This window comes from Epinephelus lanceolatus, chromosome 24 (assembly GCF_041903045.1).
Source record: "Epinephelus lanceolatus isolate andai-2023 chromosome 24, ASM4190304v1, whole genome shotgun sequence".
Taxonomy (NCBI): domain Eukaryota; kingdom Metazoa; phylum Chordata; class Actinopteri; order Perciformes; family Serranidae; genus Epinephelus; species Epinephelus lanceolatus.
In genome coordinates, this window is record NC_135757.1 from 22,609,447 (window position 1) to 22,635,055 (window position 25,609).

The 25,609-nt window shown below is 40.6% G+C and overlaps 1 protein-coding gene across 3 annotated transcripts in view; it reads right to left on the reverse strand.

Annotated features, from left to right (window-relative positions):
* Positions 1–312: 312 nt before the first annotated feature.
* ncam2a (neural cell adhesion molecule 2a) overlaps positions 313–25,609 on the reverse strand; it is a 546,541-nt gene continuing 521,244 nt past the window's right edge. For all 3 annotated transcript variants that reach the window (XM_078165636.1, XM_078165635.1, XM_078165634.1), the window contains exon 17: positions 313–1,061. In XM_078165636.1, the coding sequence (XP_078021762.1) occupies positions 947–1,061 (115 nt within the window). In that variant the 3' untranslated portion in view covers positions 313–946. The remainder of the gene's footprint in view (positions 1,062–25,609) is intronic.

A 25,609-nucleotide genomic window follows, 5' to 3' on the forward strand; every position in this document is an offset into this window, starting at 1 on the left:
AGTTAACCTCTTGCACTAGTGTACTTACTGTTTGAACACACATGAATAAAACATACATTGTTAGAGAATGAGACAGTTAAAGAGATATTGAGTGTCAATATAAAAGGCATCGATGCACATGTGTGGTTTATGCTGTATACTTCATAGACTGCAACATTCTTTCTTTTTGTCTTTTTTTTAATGTTATGAAACTATGATCCACAATAGCCCTTCATAAAGTGTAAGTCATCAAATATCAAGACAAAATTCCTCTTAATAGTTAATAACCAGGTCCTGGTTGGTACAATTTTTCACCCAGGAACAAACGTCATATTTTCCTGAAGCAATAAAATCTCATTATTTTGTTGCTGGAGCTGGGAGCACAATAGCCTCAGCGTTTGCCTCACATTAGCCAGACGCCTAGCTCGGCTATTAAAGGCGTACAAAAGGTTGCTATAGTGTAACACTCAGGCATGGTAACAGGCGATTAAATAATTGTGATCCTGCAGTGTGGGTTGGCCCATGCATTCACTCTGACAAAAAAAGGAAAGCATTAAGCGATGTGAGCTTGGGGGTGAAATAGCACACTAGCTTTGCCTGCCTTTGTGTAAGAATAGTGGGGACTGATTTTTCACCCTTTAACTGCATGAGAATCTGTAAAGCAAAAAAACAAAACAAAAAAAATGGTCATGAACAGAAAAAAAGGAAAATACAATCATTGATCAACAAGAGCCTTCCACTGACGCCATGTTTTTAAGAACATGATACATTTATCACTCAGGGTGTCTAAAAGGTTGACCCTTTCTCTCTATTTTATCCCTATTATTTGTATTTACACATGCCTGTCACTGGGGCATTGTTATAAACAGATATGGTATTTTACTCCACTATTTTCCAGTGTTGTAGTTTCTCTGGGTTTTGGTCTCGTGATCCGAATGTTCTTTTGGTGCCGAGGGGACCGACCCTTTTACGCTTTGCTGTCGTCGGGCTTTGTGTGAATGCTGTTGTCACTGTGCACTTTGATTTCAATCGTATCCGGCTTGAGAGACTCTTTTCCATTTTCTTCCTTCAGCGGTAGCTTCCTGTGAATGAGAGAAGAAAAAAAGAACAGAAAAGAAAGAAAGAGCACAGGCATTGATTTGAGATTTGTACAGTTGGCTGCTGGGTAATTACAGGACCTTAAAGAACACGTACAATTAATGTGAACAGGATCAGACTCAAGAGTGACCAACTACAGGATGTTACTGTATGAAGCAGGCACATACTGCAAATGCTAGCTAAATCAGAAGTGAATTAATGCCACAATAGTGTGTGGGTTTAGGTTTTCTCCACAATATGTGTACTTCCTACTTTAGAGCCCACTAGTAATCACCTTTTAGACCTTTTGGTGCCTGAATGAGTCGCCCCCTTTGGGATTAATAAAGCTGCATTTAATTGAAGTGAAAAGGCAGCAGGGATATTAAATATAAAAGCCTCCACAGGGCTGTACACAGACCTAAAGAAACACATTATTCATATTCGTGCTTCACTTTGACCTGTATGGTTGGACACCTGACCTAAAATAATGATCACTTGGTGTGCTTGTGTTGTGTTTATTTCCAAAGCACAGATATTTCCAGGCTGAGGATGGAGCTGTGTATGAACAGTCACGACCAAACATGAATTGGCAGGCATTTAAACAAATTAATTTAAACAAATTATGAATCTTTTTCAAACCTTAAAGAGGACCTGTGTATATGTCATTTTCAGGTTGTTAGTAGAACATTTACATGCTTTCATGGCCAAAAAATACTTTAATTTCCTCATTTTGTCTTTCCTTTAACTCCTGTATTCACCCTCTGAGGTACTGTTTCTTTAAGCCTTTCTCCTAAAAAAGCCCAGTTGGCACGGATTGGTCAGTTTGTCCTAGTCGTATATCTTTGTCATTGCAGCCATGGGACGACTGTAACGTAGTATAGCGGCACATTTTACCATGAAAAAATCACCAATAAACACAACTTGACATGTTCCAGCAGGAATATGATCTGAAGTGAGGGAGAAATTAACAACATTGGCATCCAAGAGTACATATTTCCTTACTGTTAGCATGTAGCTACATGTAGCAGTGTACCTGGAGCCGGGGATTGACATTAACAGAGTATAGCGGCACTTTCTCCTGTTAAAAATCACCAATCAAAGCCTCTAAAAAAGGATAAAGTTACCAAGCAACAGGCAGCTGGTACTGGCAAAATTAAATACTGTTTGATATAAAGAGGCCAATATGCAGTATGGATATCTTACTTCAGAAATGTAATTACAAATGGACAGAAAAGTGATTGAAAATAGGGTATTTCATTAACTTGTTGGCATTTTTATGAAGTAATTTCCTGTATATAAGTAATTTACTTTAAAAAAAATCACAAAAAACAACAATTACTTAAAAAAAATAATGAAATCAACTAAAAAATAATAATTAAATTAAATTAAATACTCTGTGTGCATTTTCTCAAACTGTAGGGGTTTGTGTAACAAAAACTAAAAATCTAGTGCTTGGTTCTTCACATCTCTGCCCATTGGCGTCCACATAGTTACAAAATGTCAGCTATGCTCAGACAGGTAAAAACACGGGGCTCCCACAAAGGGGGGCCATCACTTTGGCCATGTGGACTGTTGCCACCCTCATAGATGTGCTAAGCATTAGAATCTAACATTCTGTCTATGAATTTTAAACACCAGATTTTTAGCTATTCGTGTGATTATTACCAGAAAAGCATTTTACCAACATGTCACACTCAGAGCATCATCAGTGTCTTAACTTTGTTCTGTCAGTCCTACTCGCTGCCTGTTCTCTCAGCTTGTCTGGTTGTTGTTGCCCTTTCAGTGCTGCACTCTCATTTGTCAGCATGTGTCAACCTGAATAACATCACCTCAGAGCTGGCACATCTCCCATTAGCTCCCAAATTGATTCATTTCCAAGAAAAAATAAATAAATAAATAAATAAAATATACATCGGTGTGTTACTAAGCATGAGCCGTTTGATTGACTGACTCCCTCTTTTCAGGCCCCTTTCATCCTCCATGAGTCTACTTCTGAGGAATGCAGCAGAAGGACATCACAGCTTTATCTTTATGATAATGTGGCCACAAGATGAAAATCTAACCAGGATTTGTTTCCAGTGATATGATGTATGAGAGCTTTTATATCGATGGGCACATAAATGACTTTATCTGAATGTAGTTAATACAAAGACTGTAAAAGTCTGATGAGAATAATACACTGACTAATGTAACTTAAATAGTGGCAATTTCTAATATGTATTGGTATGACGTGTGTGCTGTGTTTTAAAGATCCACGATTATGCTGTAATTTTACTTACACTCATACTGTATGTGGACTTTTAAAATGGACTATACTCATGTAGGACAGGGGCGTCATACATACGACCCCGGGGCCAGAATCAGCCCGCCAAGGAGTCCAATCCAGCCTACCTGATATTAATACACCTGACATCAACCAGCAGCATCAGTACAAAAGAATCTGTATTAGACTTAGCAGGAGTGAATCACATGAAAAGTCAATGTGAAGATGCGATTAGATGTATATTCCTACCGAGCAATACAATGGATGCGACCGATGCAAATGCCGCAAACTATGCAAATTAACCCTAGGGGCCCTAGGCGTTTTTGGGGTATTTTTACTGCCTTTACTTTTAAGCTCATATCACAGTCATTATAAAGGCTACATACACATGATATATCTTGTTTTTTTTTAGGACAATCTGGGCTAATCAGATTTGCCATCATTTCATGTCCTACTATGTGCCTGTATTTTATATTAGTTTTTACATCAATGAAAAAAACAAATCCGTGTGACTAAATTCTTACATTTTTACATGTATCATAGCACACATAGCAAGTTGAAAGAAGACATATTCTGCCATATATGAAGAGGGGAGACTCTCTGGAATCTGGCAATATAAGAACCATGATGGTGGGACACTCGGTCACTTCACAGTTGTCCAAACATGTGGTTTGTGCCAGGCGGACATGATTGCCATTATTTTTTCATTATTGCAAGAAATTCCATTGACTCATTCACAAGTAAAAATGTGTTTTATCTGAAAGAAACATGCAATATTTACATCTAAGATCATAGAAATATAGTCAACCAAGTGCAGTGATGTCCTCCAAGATAATATTTGTCACTTCGTTTGCAGTAAACAAAGTTTGTTGCTGTTTTTCAGTTTCAGTTATATACTGGGGAGCATTTTGGGCATTGGGGTGGGGGGAAACATGTCCCCCTCAATGTATATGGTGACTACGGCCCTGTCAGCATGCATAATTAGGCTACAGTTGTCTGGGTGCACAAAGGTGAAGTGGCTGGTCTTGTCATACAAAGTTTGATGGAGTGTCAACTGGACAATATGGAGATATTTGCATCTTGAAAGCCGGACTACAAATGTGGATAGACAGGGAGAAACACATGCAAGCCTAAGACATGGTAAGATACGATATTCCTCACTATATGAAGTGACTGATAACAAGATCTGTATAATGGATTGTAAAGAAATTCATCAGGTTTTTATTTTGTAGACACTTGATCTGGATTTATAGCGTGATGGGATGACAGCATAATGATGTGTGTGGTATCCCTGGAAAGCTCTACTCCTGCACTTTCATGTGATATGCGTGGCATTTCTGTGCGAGCCTGCATTCGCGAGTAATCCATCCAAGAGTAATGTGTGTGCAGAGCTGTATGAAAGCTCTGTTATACATAATTTTAGTGTAACTTTATCATTTTTTTCACTGTGAAAACATTGGACTACCGACAAGTGATTGGTCTTGTTGGAAAGCTATGATTCCGCTGTTTCACGTGATATGCATGGTCGCGGAGAAAATCCACAGAGAAGAACAGGTGTGAATTTGGACGCACTATGCGTCGTTTGGGCCCATAGGGTTAAGCGGGTAGCGCGATTTCGCGTTGAAAATTTTAACTAAAAATTAAATCTAAAGCGACAGATTTTTGTCGCAATAGCCAATCAGCATTGAGATCCTCCTGGCACGCATGACACCAAGGATGTACCAGCGGAAGTTTATTCATCAAGTCAGTGATATCATGCACGTATGAAGCAAGTCAACACAAAATATTCTGGCATTAAAACTCATGCGAGTAATGTGACGTGAAAATTTGCATCGCATTTGGTGTGAACACATTATGATGTCATATATACAGCCAATAGATGGCACCAGAGGATGGAGTCAAAAGTTTCACACAACAGCAAACGAAGCAACAGTGGAAGAGGCAGTGTTGTAGGTGGCAGGGGTCTGTGAGGTCATCCAATATATCCCCACATGTGGACAGAGAATTCTTTTCACTGCATTATCAATTTGTGCTGTTCCACCATTTTTTCAAGATTTCATTGTTGTCTCCTACTGTCGTATTTCACTTGATCTATGCTACACTGCCTCCACCATCTGTGGTTCTGCTCCGTTTCGTTTGTCTCTGTAAGCTTTCAGAAAATGTGCACAAATATGGACGAAATGAATGCAGAGAACAGACAGAAGGTTTCGTCCGTGTCTGCCTCTAACGTGAAGCACAAATGAGCTCTACACTGTACCTCTGCAATGACATAGAGCCTATGCCTTACCCTAAGCCGTAGCCTGACGTGCATCTTCCCAGAAATGTAACTACACGTCGTGGCAACGCAGACCTCCTGTCTATTTTTTAAGCTGACAACTCTAACCCTAACCCTTTCCCTCAGTGGAAACAGAGCTTTCATTTACTTTTATTTCAGCAATAAGACACAACAAATTGTGAAGACAATAAAGCCTCCATATGACTGGCTTCATATGGGTCCATGTCATTGGTTCGACAGCCCATTGGTTCGACATCCCATTAGTCCGACTGTCCGCGGTGCTGAACGGCTCATGGCAGGCGTATGGTGCGCCGCGACCGGCTTGAGGCAGAGCAGGCTCACGGCTTATGTGTTTGCCACTTTCTTTTTCATTTTAACCCACACCATGATCTTTTCCTGACTCTAACCAAGTGGTTTTTGTGCCTAAACCTAACCAGACCTTAACCACAGGGCGTCATGATGATTTCAGAACGGACTTCGGAACAATGAGTTTAATATGGTCGGAACAATGGGATGTCGAACCAATGGGCTGTCGAACCAATGGGCAGTTCCCCTTCATATGAGCAGAGGAAATCGCTGCTCGTTGCTAGGCTAATTTATACAATGTAAAATGCCATAGGCTTGTGCTAATAATGTTAGCATGTTACAATTGTTTGGAAAACATGTTTCGTATAAGACAGTTGTTTTGTCGATGAACTTTCTGAGTTGTAATAGAGCCAAATTTTGTAACGTTACCTTTGTTGAATGTTGCTGTTGTCCCTGGCTTCACATTGAGTAGAGAAAAAAGTCCGCTAGCCCCTAGGCTAATTTCTACCATGTAAAATGCAATAGGCTTGTGCTAAAAACATTTGCATGTTGTATTTGTAGGGGGAATGTGTGGAACAAAAGACAAGTGCTTTGGCTGTGAATGCTGCGAGTTATAGTGAAGCTGATTTGTGTACTTGTGTCTGAAATGGTCTCTATTAAGCCGTGTTTAATGTGTGTTTAATGTGTGTTTTGAATCAACTAAACTTAACAGCACTTCAGAAAACCCCCGCTGCCAACTAGTGTTTTGGAGGTGTAACTGCAGAGTGACACAGACACACCACCACACAAATATAAATGCTCACAATGGTGTAGGTCATGTGCATAGGCTACAGTGTAGGGTCTTCCGCACAAGTATAAATCCCCCTTTAGGCCCACCTCTGGTCTTTACAGTTACTAAGTGAGTCAACACAAAATATTCTTGTGTTCAAACTCACTAAAATCGAAAGTTTGCGTTGTGTTTGGTGTGAACACAACATCACATTGACATAACTTTAGATTGTAAATGGTTTGTGAGGCAGCAGTTGACTTCACCTGCTTCTTCAACTGGGAAATAACTGTAGTGAAAGTGATTAGTCGACTGACTGAATGTGGAAAAACTGAGACATACTGTTGAACTTGCACATGTTTTTCTGAGGATATTCTCTTGATGTTGGAGATATCTGAAAGTGGTCCTTCTTTGCTACAGCCATTGTTTTTTGCATGCTAAATCCACACAGTCGGATGCATTTGTACATCTGTAGGAAACAAATTTAAAATAATTTATCAGCATAGAGTCAATTTTATTTGCTGTAGCCACTGCAATACCAAAGCCTAACCAAAAACCACTCATTGACAAACCAACAGGGACACATTCATTGTGAAAATATGAGCCGTGCACGGACCCCGCATGGAATGAACAGTTGTCTATCTTTTGTTGTTTTATTTTGGAAAGCCCTGTGCTGAATTTTCAGCAAGGGATGTCTCAAGGCAATTTGTCCCCAGCTTGCTCCCACGCCTTAACAACAAAAGACAGTGACAACAATAAACACTGAAAGAGCAAAATACGAGGAAAATATTGAGTTGCAGCCCTTTTTGCACATCAAAGCTTCAAAATCCTTTCTTGTACGGTGCATCTTTTGGGATTGGAATAGATTTAATAAGGGAAATCAATAACAGAGTGGGGCTTTTACCTGGATTCACAGCCACTGTCCCTCATATTTTGTTCATTCAGTTTGTATTTTTGTAATTCTATCGAGAGATTTGGAACACGGGGTTGGGTCACGAAGCAGAGAAAGCAGATGTAGATTGAAGATGATCTGCATCAGGCTACCAGCAGGCACAGTTTATCTGTTCACAGGGTTGTCCTGCTTCTTATTTTCTAGTATTTCCAACTCCTGTTAATCATTCAAGACTTGTTCGTCACCTTGTGCGAGAGGCATAAAACATCCATCCATCGATGCATTTTCGACTCGAGGTTCAGCTCTGTTCCCTCTCTTAGCCATAAAACAGAAAATAATTTGCATTTTCAAGGTTTCGTGTGCTCTCACTGAGAACAAACTCCAAATATATAACTAGGTAACAGAATATGTGAGAGCAAATGCCTATGGATGATTTATTTATTTTTCCATGAGTAGAATTTGTGTTAAAACTTTTCTCATTTTGGGTTTAACTCTAACAATGTAGAATCTAACTTCAATTTTACTGACCTTTAATGAAATATTAGATATGAATCAGCTAGTTATGCACATAACATAGCTATATATTATCTATTTTATCTATTTCAGTGCCTAGGGTCTGTCATGTCATCAGGGACGTTTCCATCCACCTCCAGAGACAGGGCACCAAATTCTGGGCCCTAAACATAAGTGGTTTCTGTGGGCCCCCTGAACCTTCCTCTCATGCAACTTTTCATTTTTTTTAAATAGCATTTTAATTTTTTCCAAAGTCAGTTTGCTTTATTTGCCTTTCCCTTTCTTCATTCTTGTCATTTTTCAGAACTTTGGTGTCACTCACTCTGCTCTGGCTGCTGACTAAACCATTTTGTGCTTTTAAGGGGTGAGAGGTGCCTAAGAGAACTTCTGCAATTTTTTTTTTCAAAGTTCAGTCTTTTAAACATTTTATTCTATCATTTTTAATTTCCTTATGGCACTAATTATTTAGAAATTAAAAATTGAAAAAAAGTCCCACTTTTTCCCCAACTATGACACTCCTGTCCAACTCTTTTTATGTGCAATTTCAATTTGTGCATTAGGGAAAAAAAAAAAGAAAAAACCTGAGTGGCAATGCCCAAAAAGTGAAGTTGAAATATAGCAAAAAAATGTTATGCTTGGAGAAGGAGGAAAAGTTGATGTATAGATAAAATGTAAATGTAATCCACCAAGATCCACTAAGGCATAGGAACATCTGGCTTTTGAAGGGAAATGGGAGATGACACTGTGCGTTTCTCAAGTCAACGATCCTTCCTTGGGAGGACCCCTCCTCCCAAAGAAGGATCCTGCAGAGGTGAAGCAAGAGCATTCAGTGAACACACATTGGAACAGGCTAACAAGTGTCCCCAGATGTGTTTCATTAACCCTCAGCAGACTAAAGGGGTTTCAGGGCACTGTGATCATTTTGGCACTCTCTAATGTTGTTGCACAATTATAAACAAATCTATCAGTATTGTCAGAATCACGTGACTTTTAAGGAGAATATATTTCTGGATCATATTTAAGAGTAAGTAATGAAAAGTAATGAAGTAAAGACAGCAGCTGAAAAAAAGTTTTAAATTATCACTAACAGTATATACACAGACTCACACACAGAATCACTCTGTCATTTCAAAGTGATCCATATTGTATGTGTGTGTCACCACACACTCTGCTACAACAATATAAATAGTGGATCTGATCTGATGAGCTGCGCTGCTCTGAAACAGCTGACCGCGCCGATTTCACATTATACCGCCGGGTAATCCACTGAAATAAGTTGCTTGATGCTTTGACCTGCAGGATATTCTTATATGTCTATTCTGGCCGCTCTCACTGCAACCAAGCAGGTATCATGTCGTTATCATGTGAATAGTGGGGGAAGGAGGGGAGGGGGACCCTTAACGCTCCATCCATGCTGTGAATGATTCATTTAAAAACTTTTTGAATTTCTCTGAAAGAAGGACTTAGTCCTTTGTGAAACTAGGAAGGATCCTTGACATTGGAACAGTCCTTCGGCGGGGGTCTATGATGTAGCATCCTTCAAATTTGGCCACTTGAGGATCCTTCCTTGACTTTGAGAAACACACTCTGTTTGGTTAAGTTCATGTCATGCCCAAAACACCTATGAATAATTAAGGGACTAAATACAACTGCTTTGTCCCTTGCACCTTGAATTGTGCCCAGATTATGCACCATTTAACCAGCAAACATGGACTTGGGCAAACCTTAAATGCACTTGCAAGTGCACTTTAGACAGCGCACTTTAGATTGTTTAAACAGGGCCCCCAATGTTGCCACAGTGGAAAGTTTTAGTGTCCAATGATGGTCTGAATGTTTCTCACGATATTGGATATTTTACGAAATAAACATTGTATCATCCATTTCAAAAGACACATCATCACAAAATCACCCCAAATAGTCATGTTAACCAACTCCAGGGGAGCTCTTCAGTGAGATCATGAATGTAAAACAGTAGCCCTGCGTGATGCTGTACCTAATAAGCCCAAATATTGCAATTGGCCAGAGGGGGTTCCCCCTTGGTTGATTGGTGGAGTTTCTGCACAGTGGAGCCAATTTCATGTCTCATTAGCTTCATGCAAACCCAGATTGGACTTATGTTCAGATGGGGAGGTTTTCTCAACATATGGACGGTCCTGCCCGCTCACTGTTTCCACTTTCTTGAGTGTGGAAGCCAAATCGAGGGAACCACCAATGCATTTACTGAGGCAGTATATCAATACATTTTGTCATTAAAAAGTTGATACACTGGGGAAGGAACTGTTCAAGCGTCAATAACCTGAATGCAACACTCTTTACTTTCCTGTCTGCTGTGTGACACATTACTTATCCATTTCACTAAACAGATATAATTCCATTTAATCCAATGTAATGCCGACTTGAGGAGGTATATGATGTACATCACTCGACGACCTCCTGCATTTTTACACTCCAAGCGTCCTCTGGTGTGTTAAAGGAATCGGAATCGCCACGGGCAGCTGCTCAAATCACACAAATCTTCCACATCTTGTTAACTTATTGACTGCAGTGTTTCACTTTGGGCATATAGAGCTATGAAGAATAAAGGAAATAAAATAATTGAATCATAGTTGATGCTCAAGATTTTTCTTGCTGTAGCTAATTGCCCAGGGGCCTAGCTATTTTAATTAGTCACTGGAACTTAATTTAACGTGGCAATGGACAGGTTTTTTGCAACAACATTTCATTTTGAAGTAAGCGTTGATTGCACATTGTAATGGCTATGGGATAATGACATCATTGGCATTTATATTGGTTCCTTATAAGTGTCGCTTTCATGATGTAATTCTGTCTGCCACCATAAACAATCTTCCAAGGATATGAAGGCTCAATTTATGGCACAAAGGAAGTGCGTCAACCATTGCTTAACCCCTAAAGACCAAGAACAATTTTGGGGTCGCCTAACTCAGCAGTCAGCAGTCAATGCTTCTTCAGCTGTGCTCTGACATTTTGCCATCTTGGTCTTGCTTTATGCTGTGCTCTTACATGCAAATCTGTTATTTTTGTGTATTTTGTCATGCAAGCAAACACACCTACTTCGTCTCAATTTCCAAAAAGACAATACCGAATCAAATGTTGACTGGTGGAGAGGATGATGTCTTGGACCAACACTGCCAAATTTCAAACCAATCGGAACACGGGGGTGGGGCGTTGGACTTAACAATTACAACTGTTGCTGTTTGGCTTAGAGGACTGAACTACATGAGTTTCCTTGGCAAATATTAATGATGCAGAATATAATGATGTAATCACGTTTGCTACAGAGCCTCTAGATGGCCAAACAAGACATATGTAATACCACTGAAAAAGCTGAGATTCTCCACTTTACAAGAACCTTTTAAAAGCAGTCTTTGGGGAGTTAACCAAAACAGTTTTTCTTGATAGCTATCCTTAGCTATTCTCAGTTACCAGTGAGTATCAATGTAAGTTCTTTGCAGTTACTGTCTCTAGTGGAGAAAAAGGCAGATGGTGAAAACTGTATGTGTCAAAAAAATAAAAAAAAGAACCCAGTAGCTCAGAGGAAAATGGAACGTGATCAGGTTGTCTTTGCGACCGCGATGCTCGGGGGATGTCAGTGTTGAAAATGTTTCCGCTTTAAAGCAAACACAGGAATATGTCCAGCTTTTCAAAATGTTATGTCAATGTAAAGTATTTCTTGACATCCTTTTGTTTTAAGACAAATTTTAAAGACACCATTAAAATTACGGCAAACTCTCTGTTCATAATTGACGAGAAAAGACAAGCCAAAATAGTTGGCTCTGTTTGAGCGGAAAACCTAAGTTAAATCCGAATAGTCAACTCAAAGCTTTGGTTGTTTTCCCTTTAAAAAAATCATTCATCTGCAAGTACAAGTACAAATTCTCACCGTCTCTGTGCATCTTTCTCATTGGACGATTGTTTTTCCTGCTTGGGGCATCAGCTTGCCTTGCCCTGTTAACATATTGTTATGTTGAACATAGCAGAGATAGTATCTAGTATCTATCTAAAAGATGATTTATGATTTCTTCAAAAAATGAAGCCTCATGGAAGTCATACGCTGACACGGAAGTCATACGCCCCAGCAGTAATCAGCTGACAGACAGCTGATTGGATTGTTTCTATAAGTCACACACCAATCACAGCCCATTCCCACATACGGCGGCCCATATACATCTGTCCTAACATGGCTCTAAGGTCAAAATGGTATTTAATGTCTTGCTTGGGCCCACTCTTGTATACCCGGGGGGTTAAATGCATTGTGCTCCATGGTTTGGCATGGCATGCTGCTTGTCTACTCCGGGGAGCACATCAAGAGTGGAGCCTTCAGCGCCAAACATAACTATAATTCCATTTATTGCAATTAATGATTAAATCTATGATGAGAATGTTCCTGACTGAACAGACACTAACACATTTGGCAAACATCTGACATAATTCTGAATAAATTTTAGCTCCGTGTAAAGTGAATAAACATGATGTTTCCCAGGTAATGCTCGTCTGCCTTGTTTACGACTGCATTGTTTATGAATTCTATTGAGTGAAACATGAAGCTGGTTTTAGCAACAGACTTCAGTAATATATAAAAAAGGGAAATGTAGACAGAGGCCATAAAGGATTGTTGTACATACTGTATATGCAGCTGAAAATAAATCCCACCTATGAGGGACATAATGAATTACATTCTTTCTTTAAATAAACTTCAGGAATTCATTTTATATGATATGAAAGAGGCACGGTGAGTCAGTGTCACATTCTCAGCCTAGAGAACTAAACACATAGTTCAAGGTATGCTTACTTTTCACTGGATTTTTTAGAGAAATATCCTTTAGCAAAATCCAGAATGAAACTGAGAAAATTCTGACTAAGACATTGACTAAAATTAGACCAAAATTTAAACTGCATTATGGGGAAAATGTGTCCAGCAAAAGACAAGTGCTTTGTCTGTGAATGCTGCCAGTTATAGTGAAGCTGATTTGTGTACTTGTGTTTGAAATGGTCTTGATTAAGCCATGTTTAATGTATGTTTTGAATCAACTAAACTTTACAGCACTTCACAGAAACCCTGCCGCCAACTAGTGTTTCAGAGGTGTAACTGCAGACACACAATCACACAAGTATAAATGCTCATAATGGTGTAGGCCACATGCATATGCTACGGTGTAGGGTCTGCATAGAGCTGACTCACGAGTGTGAATCCCCCTCAAGACTAAAACTACATCTCAAATCCTTGTTACAATTAAAGCTGGCAATATGACAGGATTTGGACAGAATGCAAAGAGAAAGCTGGTGACACAGAAATCAGCAGCCAACTTTGGAAATTTCTCAGAACTGCCTGAAAAAGTCAGAATAACAAGAAAATCACATCCTGACAAACACAACAGAGACCACAAGAAGTGGCATCAAAAGTTACATCTTTAACGAGGGAGGTTTGGTTGGGGAGTTTTATTGGGGAGATACTTTTGTCCAAGCTGGGCACTGAGTCCTCTGGCTGCTAGCCAGCTAACATCACTGGCAGCACTGCCAAGAGTGAGGAGCACCAAAGGAGCTACTGTAGCAAGTCACAGGTGATCTCTCCCCCCCCGTCCTAACTCTTTCTCTCAGCTTTAAGTGTCTGAATGCACTGACAGTACTCATTTTCACTGCTTTCTCTTGACGAGGCAGTTTGATGATTAGATAATGCATTTTTATCATGCTGTTGCAATTGAGGCCACTGTTGGACCAAGTGGAGAATGAACAAACCGCCGAATAAGGCAGATCAGAGAGGATTTTATAAGTCAAACATCAGGAAATCAGTATGAAGAAAAACAATGCTTTTTGTTCCTGTATGCTTCTCATAAAGCCAACATGATTTTCTGTCCAGTAAATATCTGATGTTCCTCAGGCAGTTTGTCACCCCTGCTGCTGACAACACAGCTGGTTGTGAGGACATAGACACCATGATGCAGGTTGCAGTGTGTACAGACAGACACTTCAGTAAGGCTCATGTCTCACACCTGACGTGAATTCCCAGTTGAAACAAAGGATAGCAAACAACAAAAGAGGCAAATCAGTCCTTGAAAAATAACTTACAGAGTCAGACTTTGGTCTTTGTTTGTGTAGATATAACATTATTATAAATCTGCAATATGGGTCAAAGTCAAAGGTAATCAGGATGTGGATTTTCCCTCAAATGTTGAGGGAAATACTGTCATCAGCCCAGTCACCAGAAGAAGTCTTTGTATCTTGCTGCAAACCATGATTACATTTGCATGCCTCACATGTTTCATATCAACGTTTCTAACAATACATTCCTTGTCACATATTGTTTGGTCATGGACATTCCACGTTGAGATACGTTGTGCAAGGTACCCTGGGTGCATTGGTTGTTGATGTTCTGGGACGCTGAGTCAACTTCTGCAGGTTACATGCATTGTCCTTTTTTAATAAACATTTCCATTTTCACAGGAAATGTACAGTTTGCATACAGTCTATTTCATATTAAATGCACTACTTTGATGCAAAACCGAGAATTGACTTTTATTTCCCTTCAAAACACACGTGGTTACATTTTGCCAGCACTCACACATGATTGGGTTCAAGCAACAAAAGCATGTGGTTGGGTTTAGGAAAAACTAACAGAGTTTGGCTTTACAATTTTACAGGAAGCGAACACTGGCTTCTCAGGTGATGGTGGTTGTCGGACCCATCCACCAACCTTCCTGCCCGCCCTACTCGGACCTCTGCTGCCTTAACTTTCGTTGTTCTTCTGCCGTATTTCCTCCTGATGCCGCCGGGCACCATTAAATAATAACGGCACTGGCCGGGTATCATGCTAAGGTGAAAGGACGGCCTTTTTTGTTGGTGTCTGAAGCCGGAAGTCACTGACCAAGCGGCGGTTTTCAACAACTTCACATTAAAACAGTGTTGTTCCTAAAGTGACATAATAAATGAGCTGACTTTGTCATCTGTGGTAGTGGGGAGGGTGGATGGTGTGCACTTAGACCCCACGTGGTATTTCCCATCAGCATTTGAGGCACCAAACCTGGGTGTCAAAAACATCAGAGCGTTTCCCAATAGTTTTCTCCAAAAGCGTTTGTCAGCGGCATTTTCCAGCACCAATTCCCAGTGCTGTTTAAGCCACCAAACCCTAATGTTTTGCACCAACTCGTCCCTGCTTTTCCAGCAGCTTTTGTGCCACCAAAAGCAGGCATTTTAAGGCAAAACATGATCTTTTCCTAAACATAACCAAGTGGTTTTTGTGCCTAAACCTAACCACATCTTTACCACAGTGCTGTTGAGAAAAACAAAGTTTCAATGTATCTGTATTTTTATGTATTTGTACAAAATAATGTACATTCATTCATTCTTTTTCTGTTACTGCTTATCCTGTTGGGGCTCGCGGGTGGGCTGGAGCCTATCCCAGCTGACACTGGGTGAGAGGCTGGGTACAACCTGGACAGGATGCCTGACTACTGCGGGGCTGACACATAGAGACAGACAACCATTCCCGCTCACATTCACACCTACGGCCAATGTAGGTGTGAATCACCCGTTAACCTACATGTTTTTGGACTGTGGGAGGAAGCCGGAGTACCCGGAGAAAACCCACGCTGACACGGGGAGAACATGCAAACCCCCCATTATGGGTTTGAACCAGGAATCCTCTTACTGTGAGGCGAAAATGCTAAGCACTGGACCACTGTGCCGTGAAGGTACAAACATAAGGTATCCATGGTTTGCTGAAACGTACAATGCAAACATTTTTTCTGCCGATAGGGCTGCTGTAATAGACCCTAATTCTTCTGCAAGAGTTGCTCTGTGCACACACATGCTCCCTCAGAAGTTCCATTTAAAATATTGTTTGGGACACAAAGCAAACAGAAATGCTACTGGGTCTTGACAAGCCCCTTTGATAATGTTGCAAGAGCCAGCAGCTGTGTGCACCTCATGTTGGGCTGGGGAGATATCAGAGTGTGAATGCAGATGTGTGTTTGTAATCTGTAAGCTTCTAAGTGACACCAAAGCACAGCGGGGGCGACTTGTTCTTCTCTCTGCTGATGTTAATTAAACACAAGGCCATCTACGGCAGGCCATAAAGGCTGACTACAAACCCTGCTTTTCACAGAGATAAATTACACTAAGTAGCAGAGGTGTTTGTTTACACTAAATCTTTACATTTACGTTCATTTATTTCAGCGGGCATCTTTTGTCATAGCTGGCATCCAGGTTCTTACAATGAGCATAGGAGGAAAAGTCTTACACAAGGGCACTTTGACAAAGCTGCTGATGGACGCTTTGAAAAGATGTATGTCTTTTTTTTCCACTTACAGTCAGGTGTGCGCCGACAAAAGCCTTTTAGCTTCTCCAGACTTTTTGTTTGCTCTGTGTTAAGATGGGGTACATGTCAATAACACAAACTGTCTTGTCTCCTAAAAAGTTTGCACAATCAAGAGTCTCTGTACTGCTATAATGAAGTGTATTTTTTACTAGCATGACAAAGAGGGGAAAAATGCTCTTGCTTGCATAATAAAATGCTTTGCGGCACAAAGCAGTAATTACATTCAGGCATCTAATCATGGATGACTGGCCAAAGTAGTTACAATCCATCAGTTTTAATTAATGCACTGTATTTTTACCTTATTTTTCTATAACACAACATCCGAAAACTAAATGTTTAATGTATGTATGTGAGAATTATCCTCATCTTGTGACAGGAACATGTTTCTACTCATATTACAGTAATATACCATGAAAAGGGAACTAAACATCATCCAGTGGAATCATCACACATCAATAGATAATTATCAAAAGAACAGCTATATAATACACTGGGTTGCTAAGAGACAGACTGTTTCACTAGAGCACGTCATAGCCCTGTATAACTTAATAACTTACAAACATTATTACCCCCCTTCTCCCTTTCAATGTAATAGGGATTCAAGACATCTGTCCCTTTTCTATATTCAACATTTGGTCCAACACGTCATGCTGTTTGTAGTTTGTATTATGTGGTATTCACACCGGATGCGAATAAAATAATTTGTGTGAGTGAATTACATATAAAGACGCGTTTAGATGCAAATTCCTGTCGGGTGGTGCGATACACGCAACGGACGCAAAGCCAATGGGGAACTGCCCATTGGTTCGACAGCCCATTGGTTCGACATCCCATTGTTCCGACCATATTAAACTCATTGTTCCAAAGTCCGTTCCGAAATCATCATGACGCCCTGTGGTTAAGGTCTGGTTAGGTTTAGGCACAAAAACCACTTGGTTAGAGTCAGGAAAAGATCATGGTGTGGGTTAAAATGAAAAAGAAAGTGGCAAACACATAAGCCGTGAGCCTGCTCCGCCTCAAGCCGGTCGCGTCGCACCATACGTCCGCCGTGAGCCGTTCAGCACCGCGGACAGTCGGACTAATGGGATGTCGAACCAATGGGCTGTCGAACCAATGACATGGACCCAAGCCAATGACGTGAAGTACATGAATGACATGAGTCGGCGATATTGCGTCATACGCTTAATCGCGAGAGTTGAAAAATCTGAACTTCAGCAACCAATTTCCACAGTGAAAGCCAATCGGCACTGAGGTCCTCCATGGCCCTATCGCACCGAGAACGTACCGGTGGAAGTTCATTCATCAAATTAGCGGTTTCACATGTGTATGACGCAAGTTATTTGCATGTATGAAGCGAGTCAACACAAAATATTCTTGCATTCAAACTGCTGTGAGTAATGCAGTGCGAAAATAGAGTTATGATTGGGCTCTAAATATCAGGCCTGACATGAATCCCATAGTTTCTCTCTGAGCCCAACCCTAACTCAAACCACGGCAGCAGTTTTGGGCCCCAGCCTGATAAAAAAACTTGAACTTCTGGGAAACTGGAACAAACCCAACCTGATTGAAGCCTGGGAGAATTTTTAGAAATTACAGCCAGTCAGGTTCAATCATCTTCGGTCAGAGAATCAAAGCTATATTTTGAATTCCACTTGAAGAGTGGAAGCTAGCAAGTCAGACAAAGCTAGTTAGCCTACCTTGCTAACGTTAACACTGATTCATACTTTTTTTTTTTTAAAGATATTTTTTTGGGCATTTTTAGCCTTTATTTGGTAGGACAGACAAGCGTGAAAGGGGGAGAGAGAGAGAGGGAGTGACATGCAGCAAAGGGCCACAGGCTGGAGTCGAGCCCGGGCCGCTGCAGCAACAGCCTTGTACATGGGGCGCCTGCTCTACCACTAAGCCACCGACACCCCAACACTGATTCATACTTGATATTTATTTTAATTCATGTTACTTTGGCACTTTCAGAGTCATCGACAACTCCTGCCCTCTTGGTCACGGTTTGACAAAGGAGGGGGCTAGCTAGCATTAGCTCTTATCCTATAACCTCTCTGAACAGATTCTGAGTATGTATGCAGAATCTGAAAGTGGTGGGACAATATTTTGATATTGGAACAGGTCTGGTTTCTGTGTGTAGTCAAGTAGTATTAACAATCATGTTTAAATGGTAGGTTAACAGTCAGTGGGGGGAAGCGGAATGCATTGTCTGAGATGCAGTCTCAGAACCCATCAGCTCCTGTCTGACAATGAATTAATGATGACTGTTAGATGACAGCCGATGATGATAGCCAATAAACACTATTTTTATTTTTTTTAATTAATGTGCATTTATGTGCAGATAGCTGTTAATAGCAACCCGGTCTCACTCCGAAGTCGTCGAAATCTGGCACTTGCGCAGTGACTTGCAGTGACACTGACAAAAAAAGCCATGCTGTTATAATTTCACAGCATTTGGTGGTGTCAGGGTGAAACGCAGTGAGACAAGAAAGAAAGTTAAGGTAGCAACGGTCTGAGTGGGGCGCGTGGAAGGGGTGGTAAATGGATTCAACAAACACTGACCTCTACCCAGGACACTGGTGTAAAGCCAAACCCTGTTCTTTTTTCCTAAACCCAACCATGTGTGTTTGTTGTTGAAGGAAAAAAAATGTCAATTTGCAGTGTCGTACCAACATAGTGCATTTATTTTTAAATAGACCGTATGGAAACAGTACATTTCCTGAAAAATTTAAGTGTATTTTAAAAGAAGACAATGCATGTAACAGGCAGAACTTGACATGGTGTCCCAGAATGTCAACAACCAACACACACAGGGTACCTTGCACGTTGTATGAGGACGTAGACAGTCCATGACCAAATGTCAATATGTGACGAGGTCGGAGTGAGAATGGATTGTTAATAGAGATTAGCCAAAATGTCCGGTGCACAAACAAGTCTTGGCCTGCATATCCGCTGGCTACACCGGATCAGCTTGAAATATTGGCCCCAGCACCCAAGAGGCTTTATTGTTGTCAGATGATAGCTAATGGTTCGAATCGTGAAAAAAAAAAGTAGTAAAACTGAAGTCTGAACTACAACTTTGACCAAATAAATGCACAAGTCAAAACCAACACCACGGACATGGATCCTGACTCTTTGCAAAGAGTTTACCAAAGTTCAAGATTCCAGGCTGTGACATTAATGGGGGTGAAGTGTGCTGAGACAGTAAACAGATGAATCCTGGAGGCTGCAGCTTTTTTCATCTCTAAGACCTGAGGCAGTTGTGGATGAGTGAATAGCTGTTTCTTTCATTTTTTCATACCACACATTGTTAGTGGACAGAAAACAATCCAGCACTGTACACTGACAAATGTCAAAATAAAATAATCAAATTGCAACTCAAAGTATGTATTTTTGTTCATTGTTTGGCACTGTCATAGAGATGTTTTTTATCTTTCAATCGCTGCAGGAAATAGGAGCCTTGACTAACTAACTATCTAACGTTGTGTTTTGTATTTCCTGCCGTGAGTCATCAGAGTATAGACACTCAAAAGTCTGTCATTGAGCCTCACTTCTTAACAATGAAGTCTGAGTAAACAGCAAACTGTTCCCTGACGTCAGCACAAACCCCCCATGCCTCACCTGAACATGCAAACTGTCACTGTGCCAAAACACAGTATCACATTGTGTCAAATTATGAACAGACTCTATTTGTTTTAGGTGTTTACACTAGAAACTGTATTTAAAAATGCAACTTGCAGCAGAAAGGGAAGTGACACTTTGTTCGACATGAACTTTTTGTCACCTGATAGTTGAATATCAGCACAAAACTGTTCCAGTAATAGCAAATTTTGTTCTGTGTTTAAGTCGAGACTTCTGTATGACGCTGTCCCTGAGGTGCTTGCTGTGAGGTGACTGAAGGGCCAGACTGCCGCACAAATCTATTCCTGGATCACTGATTGACAGGATGGGACTGGATTTACCACTGTGACTAGTACCACTGTGATCAGTAAATCTAAAGAAAAATGCCAAGAGACTTTGCTGAAGAAAGTGGGTGCAGAGCCAAAATTGTAGAATATAAGCTATTAAGGCTTGTTAAAAGAATAATCAGCTTGAACCTTCAAACATGACTGGAAATGTCCTGACCTCTTGTTTAAAAATACCTGCTTTTGTTGCGACAAATATGGCTGGAAATGTCCTATTCTCGTTAAAAAATAACCGCTTTTGTCACAACAAAATAGCTGCAGATGTCTTGACCCACATTCAAAAAATACCTGCTTTTGTTGCTATAAGCCTGGCTGAAAATGTCCTGACGTTTCATAAAAAAGTAACCACTTTTGTCACTCCAAAATGGTTGGAAAAACCCTGACATCTCGTTAAAAAATGCCAATTTTTGTTGCTACAAACATGTCTGGCAATATCCCAAACTTTTGTAAAAAAAAAAAAAAAAGAAAAGAAAAAGAAAAAAAAGAAGACATTTTTGATGCTGTAAAAACAGATGTATATGTCCAATACTGAAAAAATACCCTACCCCTTTGACTCTGGAACGGCCCCAAACTCTCCTTAATAAAATACCTGTTTTTAATGATACAAACACAGCTGGAAATGTCCCAAACTCTTGTTGAAAAAATGCATGATTTTAATGCTACAAATATACCTGGAAATGTCCTGACCTCTTTTTTAAAAAGACCCACTTTTGTTGTGACAAACATGGCTAGAAACGTCCTGACCTCTTGCTAAAATATCCACTTTTGTCGCTACAAAATAGCTGGGAATGTCCTGACCCACATTAAAAAGTACCCGTTTTGTGGCTACGAACAGAGCCGGAAATGTCCTGAAAGCTTGTCAAAAAAAATACTTGCTATTGACCCTACAAACACGGCTGGAGATGTCCCAAACTCTTGTTAAAATATACCTGTTTTGGACGCTGCAAATATGTCTGGAAATGTCCTGACCTCTTGTTTATAAACACTTGCTTTTGTTGCGACAAACATGGCTGGAAATGTCCTGACCTCTGTAAAAAAAAAAAAAACTAAAAAATTACCCACTTTTGTCACTATAAGCCCGTCTGGAAATGTCACAACCTCTAATTAAAAAGTAATCACTTTTGCAGCTCCAATATGGCTAGAAATGCCCTGACATCTCATTAAAAAAAGCAATTTTTGTCACTACAAACACAGCTGTAAATGTCCCAAAATCTTGTTAAAATAATACCTGTTTTTGACGCTAGGTAACATGACTGAAAATATCCTGAAGGCTTGTTAAAAAAAAATAAAAATTCCTATTGTCCCGACCTCTTGTTAAAATAACTGCTTTTGTCACTATAACATAACTGGAAATGTCCTGACAAACTCCAAAAAATACCCGCTTTTGTCACTATAAGCCCGGCGGGAAATGTACCGACCTCTCATTAAAAAATAACCACTTTTGTTCCTCCAAAATGGCCGAAAATGCCCTGACATCTCGGTAGAAAAATACCCATTTTTGTCGATACGAAGGTGGCTAGAAGGTGGTGGGCTTGAGCAATGGTCTGCTGCTGTCTGCTTCTTGGCAGTTGTCTCACCTGGGCATACACCATCCCCTCCTACTCCTGATGAGAAACTCAAGTACATGTAATCTGAACTGTCATATGTTTGAAACAAGTGCAGCATATCCATGGTTTGCAAAAATGTACAATGCCAACATTTTCATCTGGTGACTGTGCTGGAGTTAGATATGACTGTGTACTGCAAAGACCGTAGCTCACCTGTCCAGAATCAAAATGCGCCAGTCTTTTTCATCTGTCCACTGGGGCCACTGACTTCACCGTGCAAAGTCAAGAACTTAAACTTAACACTCAAAAACTGGAAGTGAGGACTTACTTTTGAAGTCAATGGGGCCACTGCGAACACCTTTCAACTTTTCCTGAGGCAATTACAAAGCCCAGCGTGTCCTGACTGATGTTGGCGCAATTCGACAGATTCATAATAGAAAGACACCCTCCATCATCTGTTGGTCCACTGGTCCAGCTCGGCCTCAAAGTTAAAACCGCACTGCTGAGAGGGCATTTGGCTGCTGGCCACTCCCTGCTAAGCTTCAGCACCACATTGAGGTGAGAAAACATGTGGAGAGGACTGTATATGATCCAGCTGACCCAGAAACAAGTGTCTTCAAAATCTGTCAGAACTGCACCACCTGTCTCCTCCAAATTTCCAGCCCACACACAGTCTCGTCAGCTCATATCCCCACAACACACCCAATACAAACAGCCTTTCATCAGTGCTACTCATCACCCTCCTAATTTAAAGTTCACCTCATGCTATTCATCACTGTGTATGCTCTTATCAATATCATTGATATTGCTGCACAAGGTTTGCTGGTCTTTACAACTTATTACCACTCAGCATCTTCAAACTCGCACTATTGACATCTTACAAACTCAGTAGGAGTGTCTGAGCTTTATATTATCTCAAGCGTTATCTCATTACTCTCAGTGGTATAGATGCTGGGCAGCTACCGCATTACTTCATTCTCTTCACACTTGCTCAAAGAAAAACTCAATTTTTATACAATCAGGGTCTTTTTTTTGCAGTCGCGACCATCATTCCTATCAGTTATGAAACCAATTTCTCAGGAGATGCAGAGACACCAGTTGCATCAGCAAGTATTCTGGCTTCTGGGTACATGTCGACAGTGCTGTTGCAATGGATTGAGCCTGAAATGTGCATGTATAGAGTCAGCTATAATCCTTCATTGCACTGTAGAAACTGGGAATGCACACACTACAACACATCAAAGATGATTCAGGAAGTAAGCTACATGTCAGCAATCCCAAAGCTCAACAATTAAAGGGGCATACCACTGATTTTGCCCATTAAACTGGGTAGATAGTACACATGGAGGGGATTCCAGGGAGGCCCATGAACATGAACAAGTCTCAGTTTTCTTGGACACGTTTTTCTCCTCACTGACTTGGTCAATCCATGTGAAATTTGGCACAGTGGTAGAGGGTCATGGGAGGATGTGAATGAAGCAATATTACATCAACTGGTCAAAGGGAGGCGCTATAGCAACCGATTGAAATTGCAAAATTTGCATGGGCATTTCTCATGCCCCGTATGTCTTAGAGACCTGAAACTTTGCACAGAGATGCCTCTCCTCATAAGGAACACATTTGCCTCAAGAACCCATAACTTCTGGTTATATAGATTTTCCGCCATTTTGAATTTTTTGAAAAACACTTCAAATGGATCTCTTCCTAGGAAGTTTGAGCGATCTGCATGAAACTGGGTGAACATAATCTAGGGACCAATATCTAAAGTTCCCCCTTGGCAAAAGTTGGAAAACTTACTAAAACTGAGCTTCTATAAGGCAATGAATATTGCGGAGGGCGTGGCTCATCACATAAAGGTGTATAACATCTCAAGGGTTTCACCCATCACCACGCAACTGTGTAGGCATATGACCACACATAATCTGAGGGGACCCCTCCATTATTGACCAAACAAAATGGGGGCGCTAGAGAGCTCATTACTTATCTAGGCCTAACCACCATATGGATTTTTACTAAACTTGGTAGATATGTAAAACAGGACGCCTCAAGGTGACTGGAGAAATTTAACTCTACTTGGCAACTGGGTGGCGCTACAACAACAGAAAAATGCTTAAAAATGGCTAAAATGCAACCGATCGCTGTGGCTCCCCCTGTGGCCGAATGTTTGTTGTTGTTTTTTCTAATTTCTGGCATGACTAAGTCATGGTATGGTATGCTGTACTCAATGGGTATGGACTAGTATGTCATAATTCCGAAAGGCAGTTTGGTGGAATTTTTGGGTACTAACTAAAGTTATCATACTGACATGTCTGCTAGTTGCCGACTCCTCATCTGAGTCTGGGTCTGAGTGAGGCTCAAACTTACATGGCTACAAACACAGCTGGAAATGTCCCAAACTCTTGCCAAAAAATACCCACTTTTCTCACACAAACAGGGCTCGAATAGTCGCGAACTCTCGTTAGAAATTAAAAGCTTTTGTTGCTACAAACACAGCTGAAAATGTCCCAAACTATCTGTAACAAACAACCTTTTTTGTTGCTACAAATAATGCCAAAATGTCCCTAAATAAAACTCACTACAAATATGGCAGGTAATGTCCTGAATTCTCTTTAAAAATACCTAGTTTTGTCTCTATAAACACCGCTGGAAGTGTGTTGGGGAAAAAAGGAAATAAATAAAAAATGTTTTGACTACAAATACGGCCAAAAAAGACACTTGGCTTTCTCGTTTACTATCTACTAAAAAAACCCATCATGGCAGATATTACTGTATGTTCAAAAACCACTAAAGCGGCATCAGCCACTGCCAATACAAGCTAACAAACAACCTAAATAAAAGATGCTAACTACACGTACCTAATTTATACGTCTGCTAGTTATATTATATAATATTGGTGCACAATCTGAGTCTAGGTCTGACCGAGGCTCCACCATGTATTGCTGAATCCCTCCAATTTTTTCTGCTAATGCTAGTGCTAGCCACCTTAAGGCCAGATCCAGAATTTCTCAATGAGGGAGTAGAGTAGATCTGCTTCCAGCCCCATTTTCATTGTTTTTTTTACTTGGAAAAACCATGTCAAACAAAATATTAGTATTAGTATACTTTCAAACATGTCTTCTGGAGTGTCCCTTTAATCTGGGGAACATAATGATATGACACGATCCTCATCCGCATGCCCCTTGAATTCCATTTTAAACCATGAGTCCCCGTGTACCTGCATCTCAGCAACAAAGCTGCTGGAGAAAAATCATAAACAAAATGAATGATGGGCAAATCTCTGATAATAAGACCCAGATTGTAAAAGAAATATAGAGCGACCACCTTTGCCTGTCACGACCATTCTGCTGCAATTTATATGAAGGTCAGCGCCGCACTGTATGTCTGCAACTCTGCTTTGTATTTGTGATGTGACTGTCCTAAATTGTCAACTCTAATACAGCCATAAAGAAGTTGTAGTGACAACATAGAGCTTCACGCAGCCTGTAAATGCCTGTGTGAGTTGCTGCTACAGTAGCCGCTCTAACATAAAGCCCAGGCACATTCTGCATGCTGTCTAGGCAGGCAGGCAGTCACTCAGCCCTCCAGCACTGTGAGCTTAGTGACTCAGCAAAAGTCAACCCCCCCTACTCCTCCTCTTCCTCATCCTCACTTTCTCAGTGCCCTCTCTCTGCATCCCAGACACTGGGCTGGCACA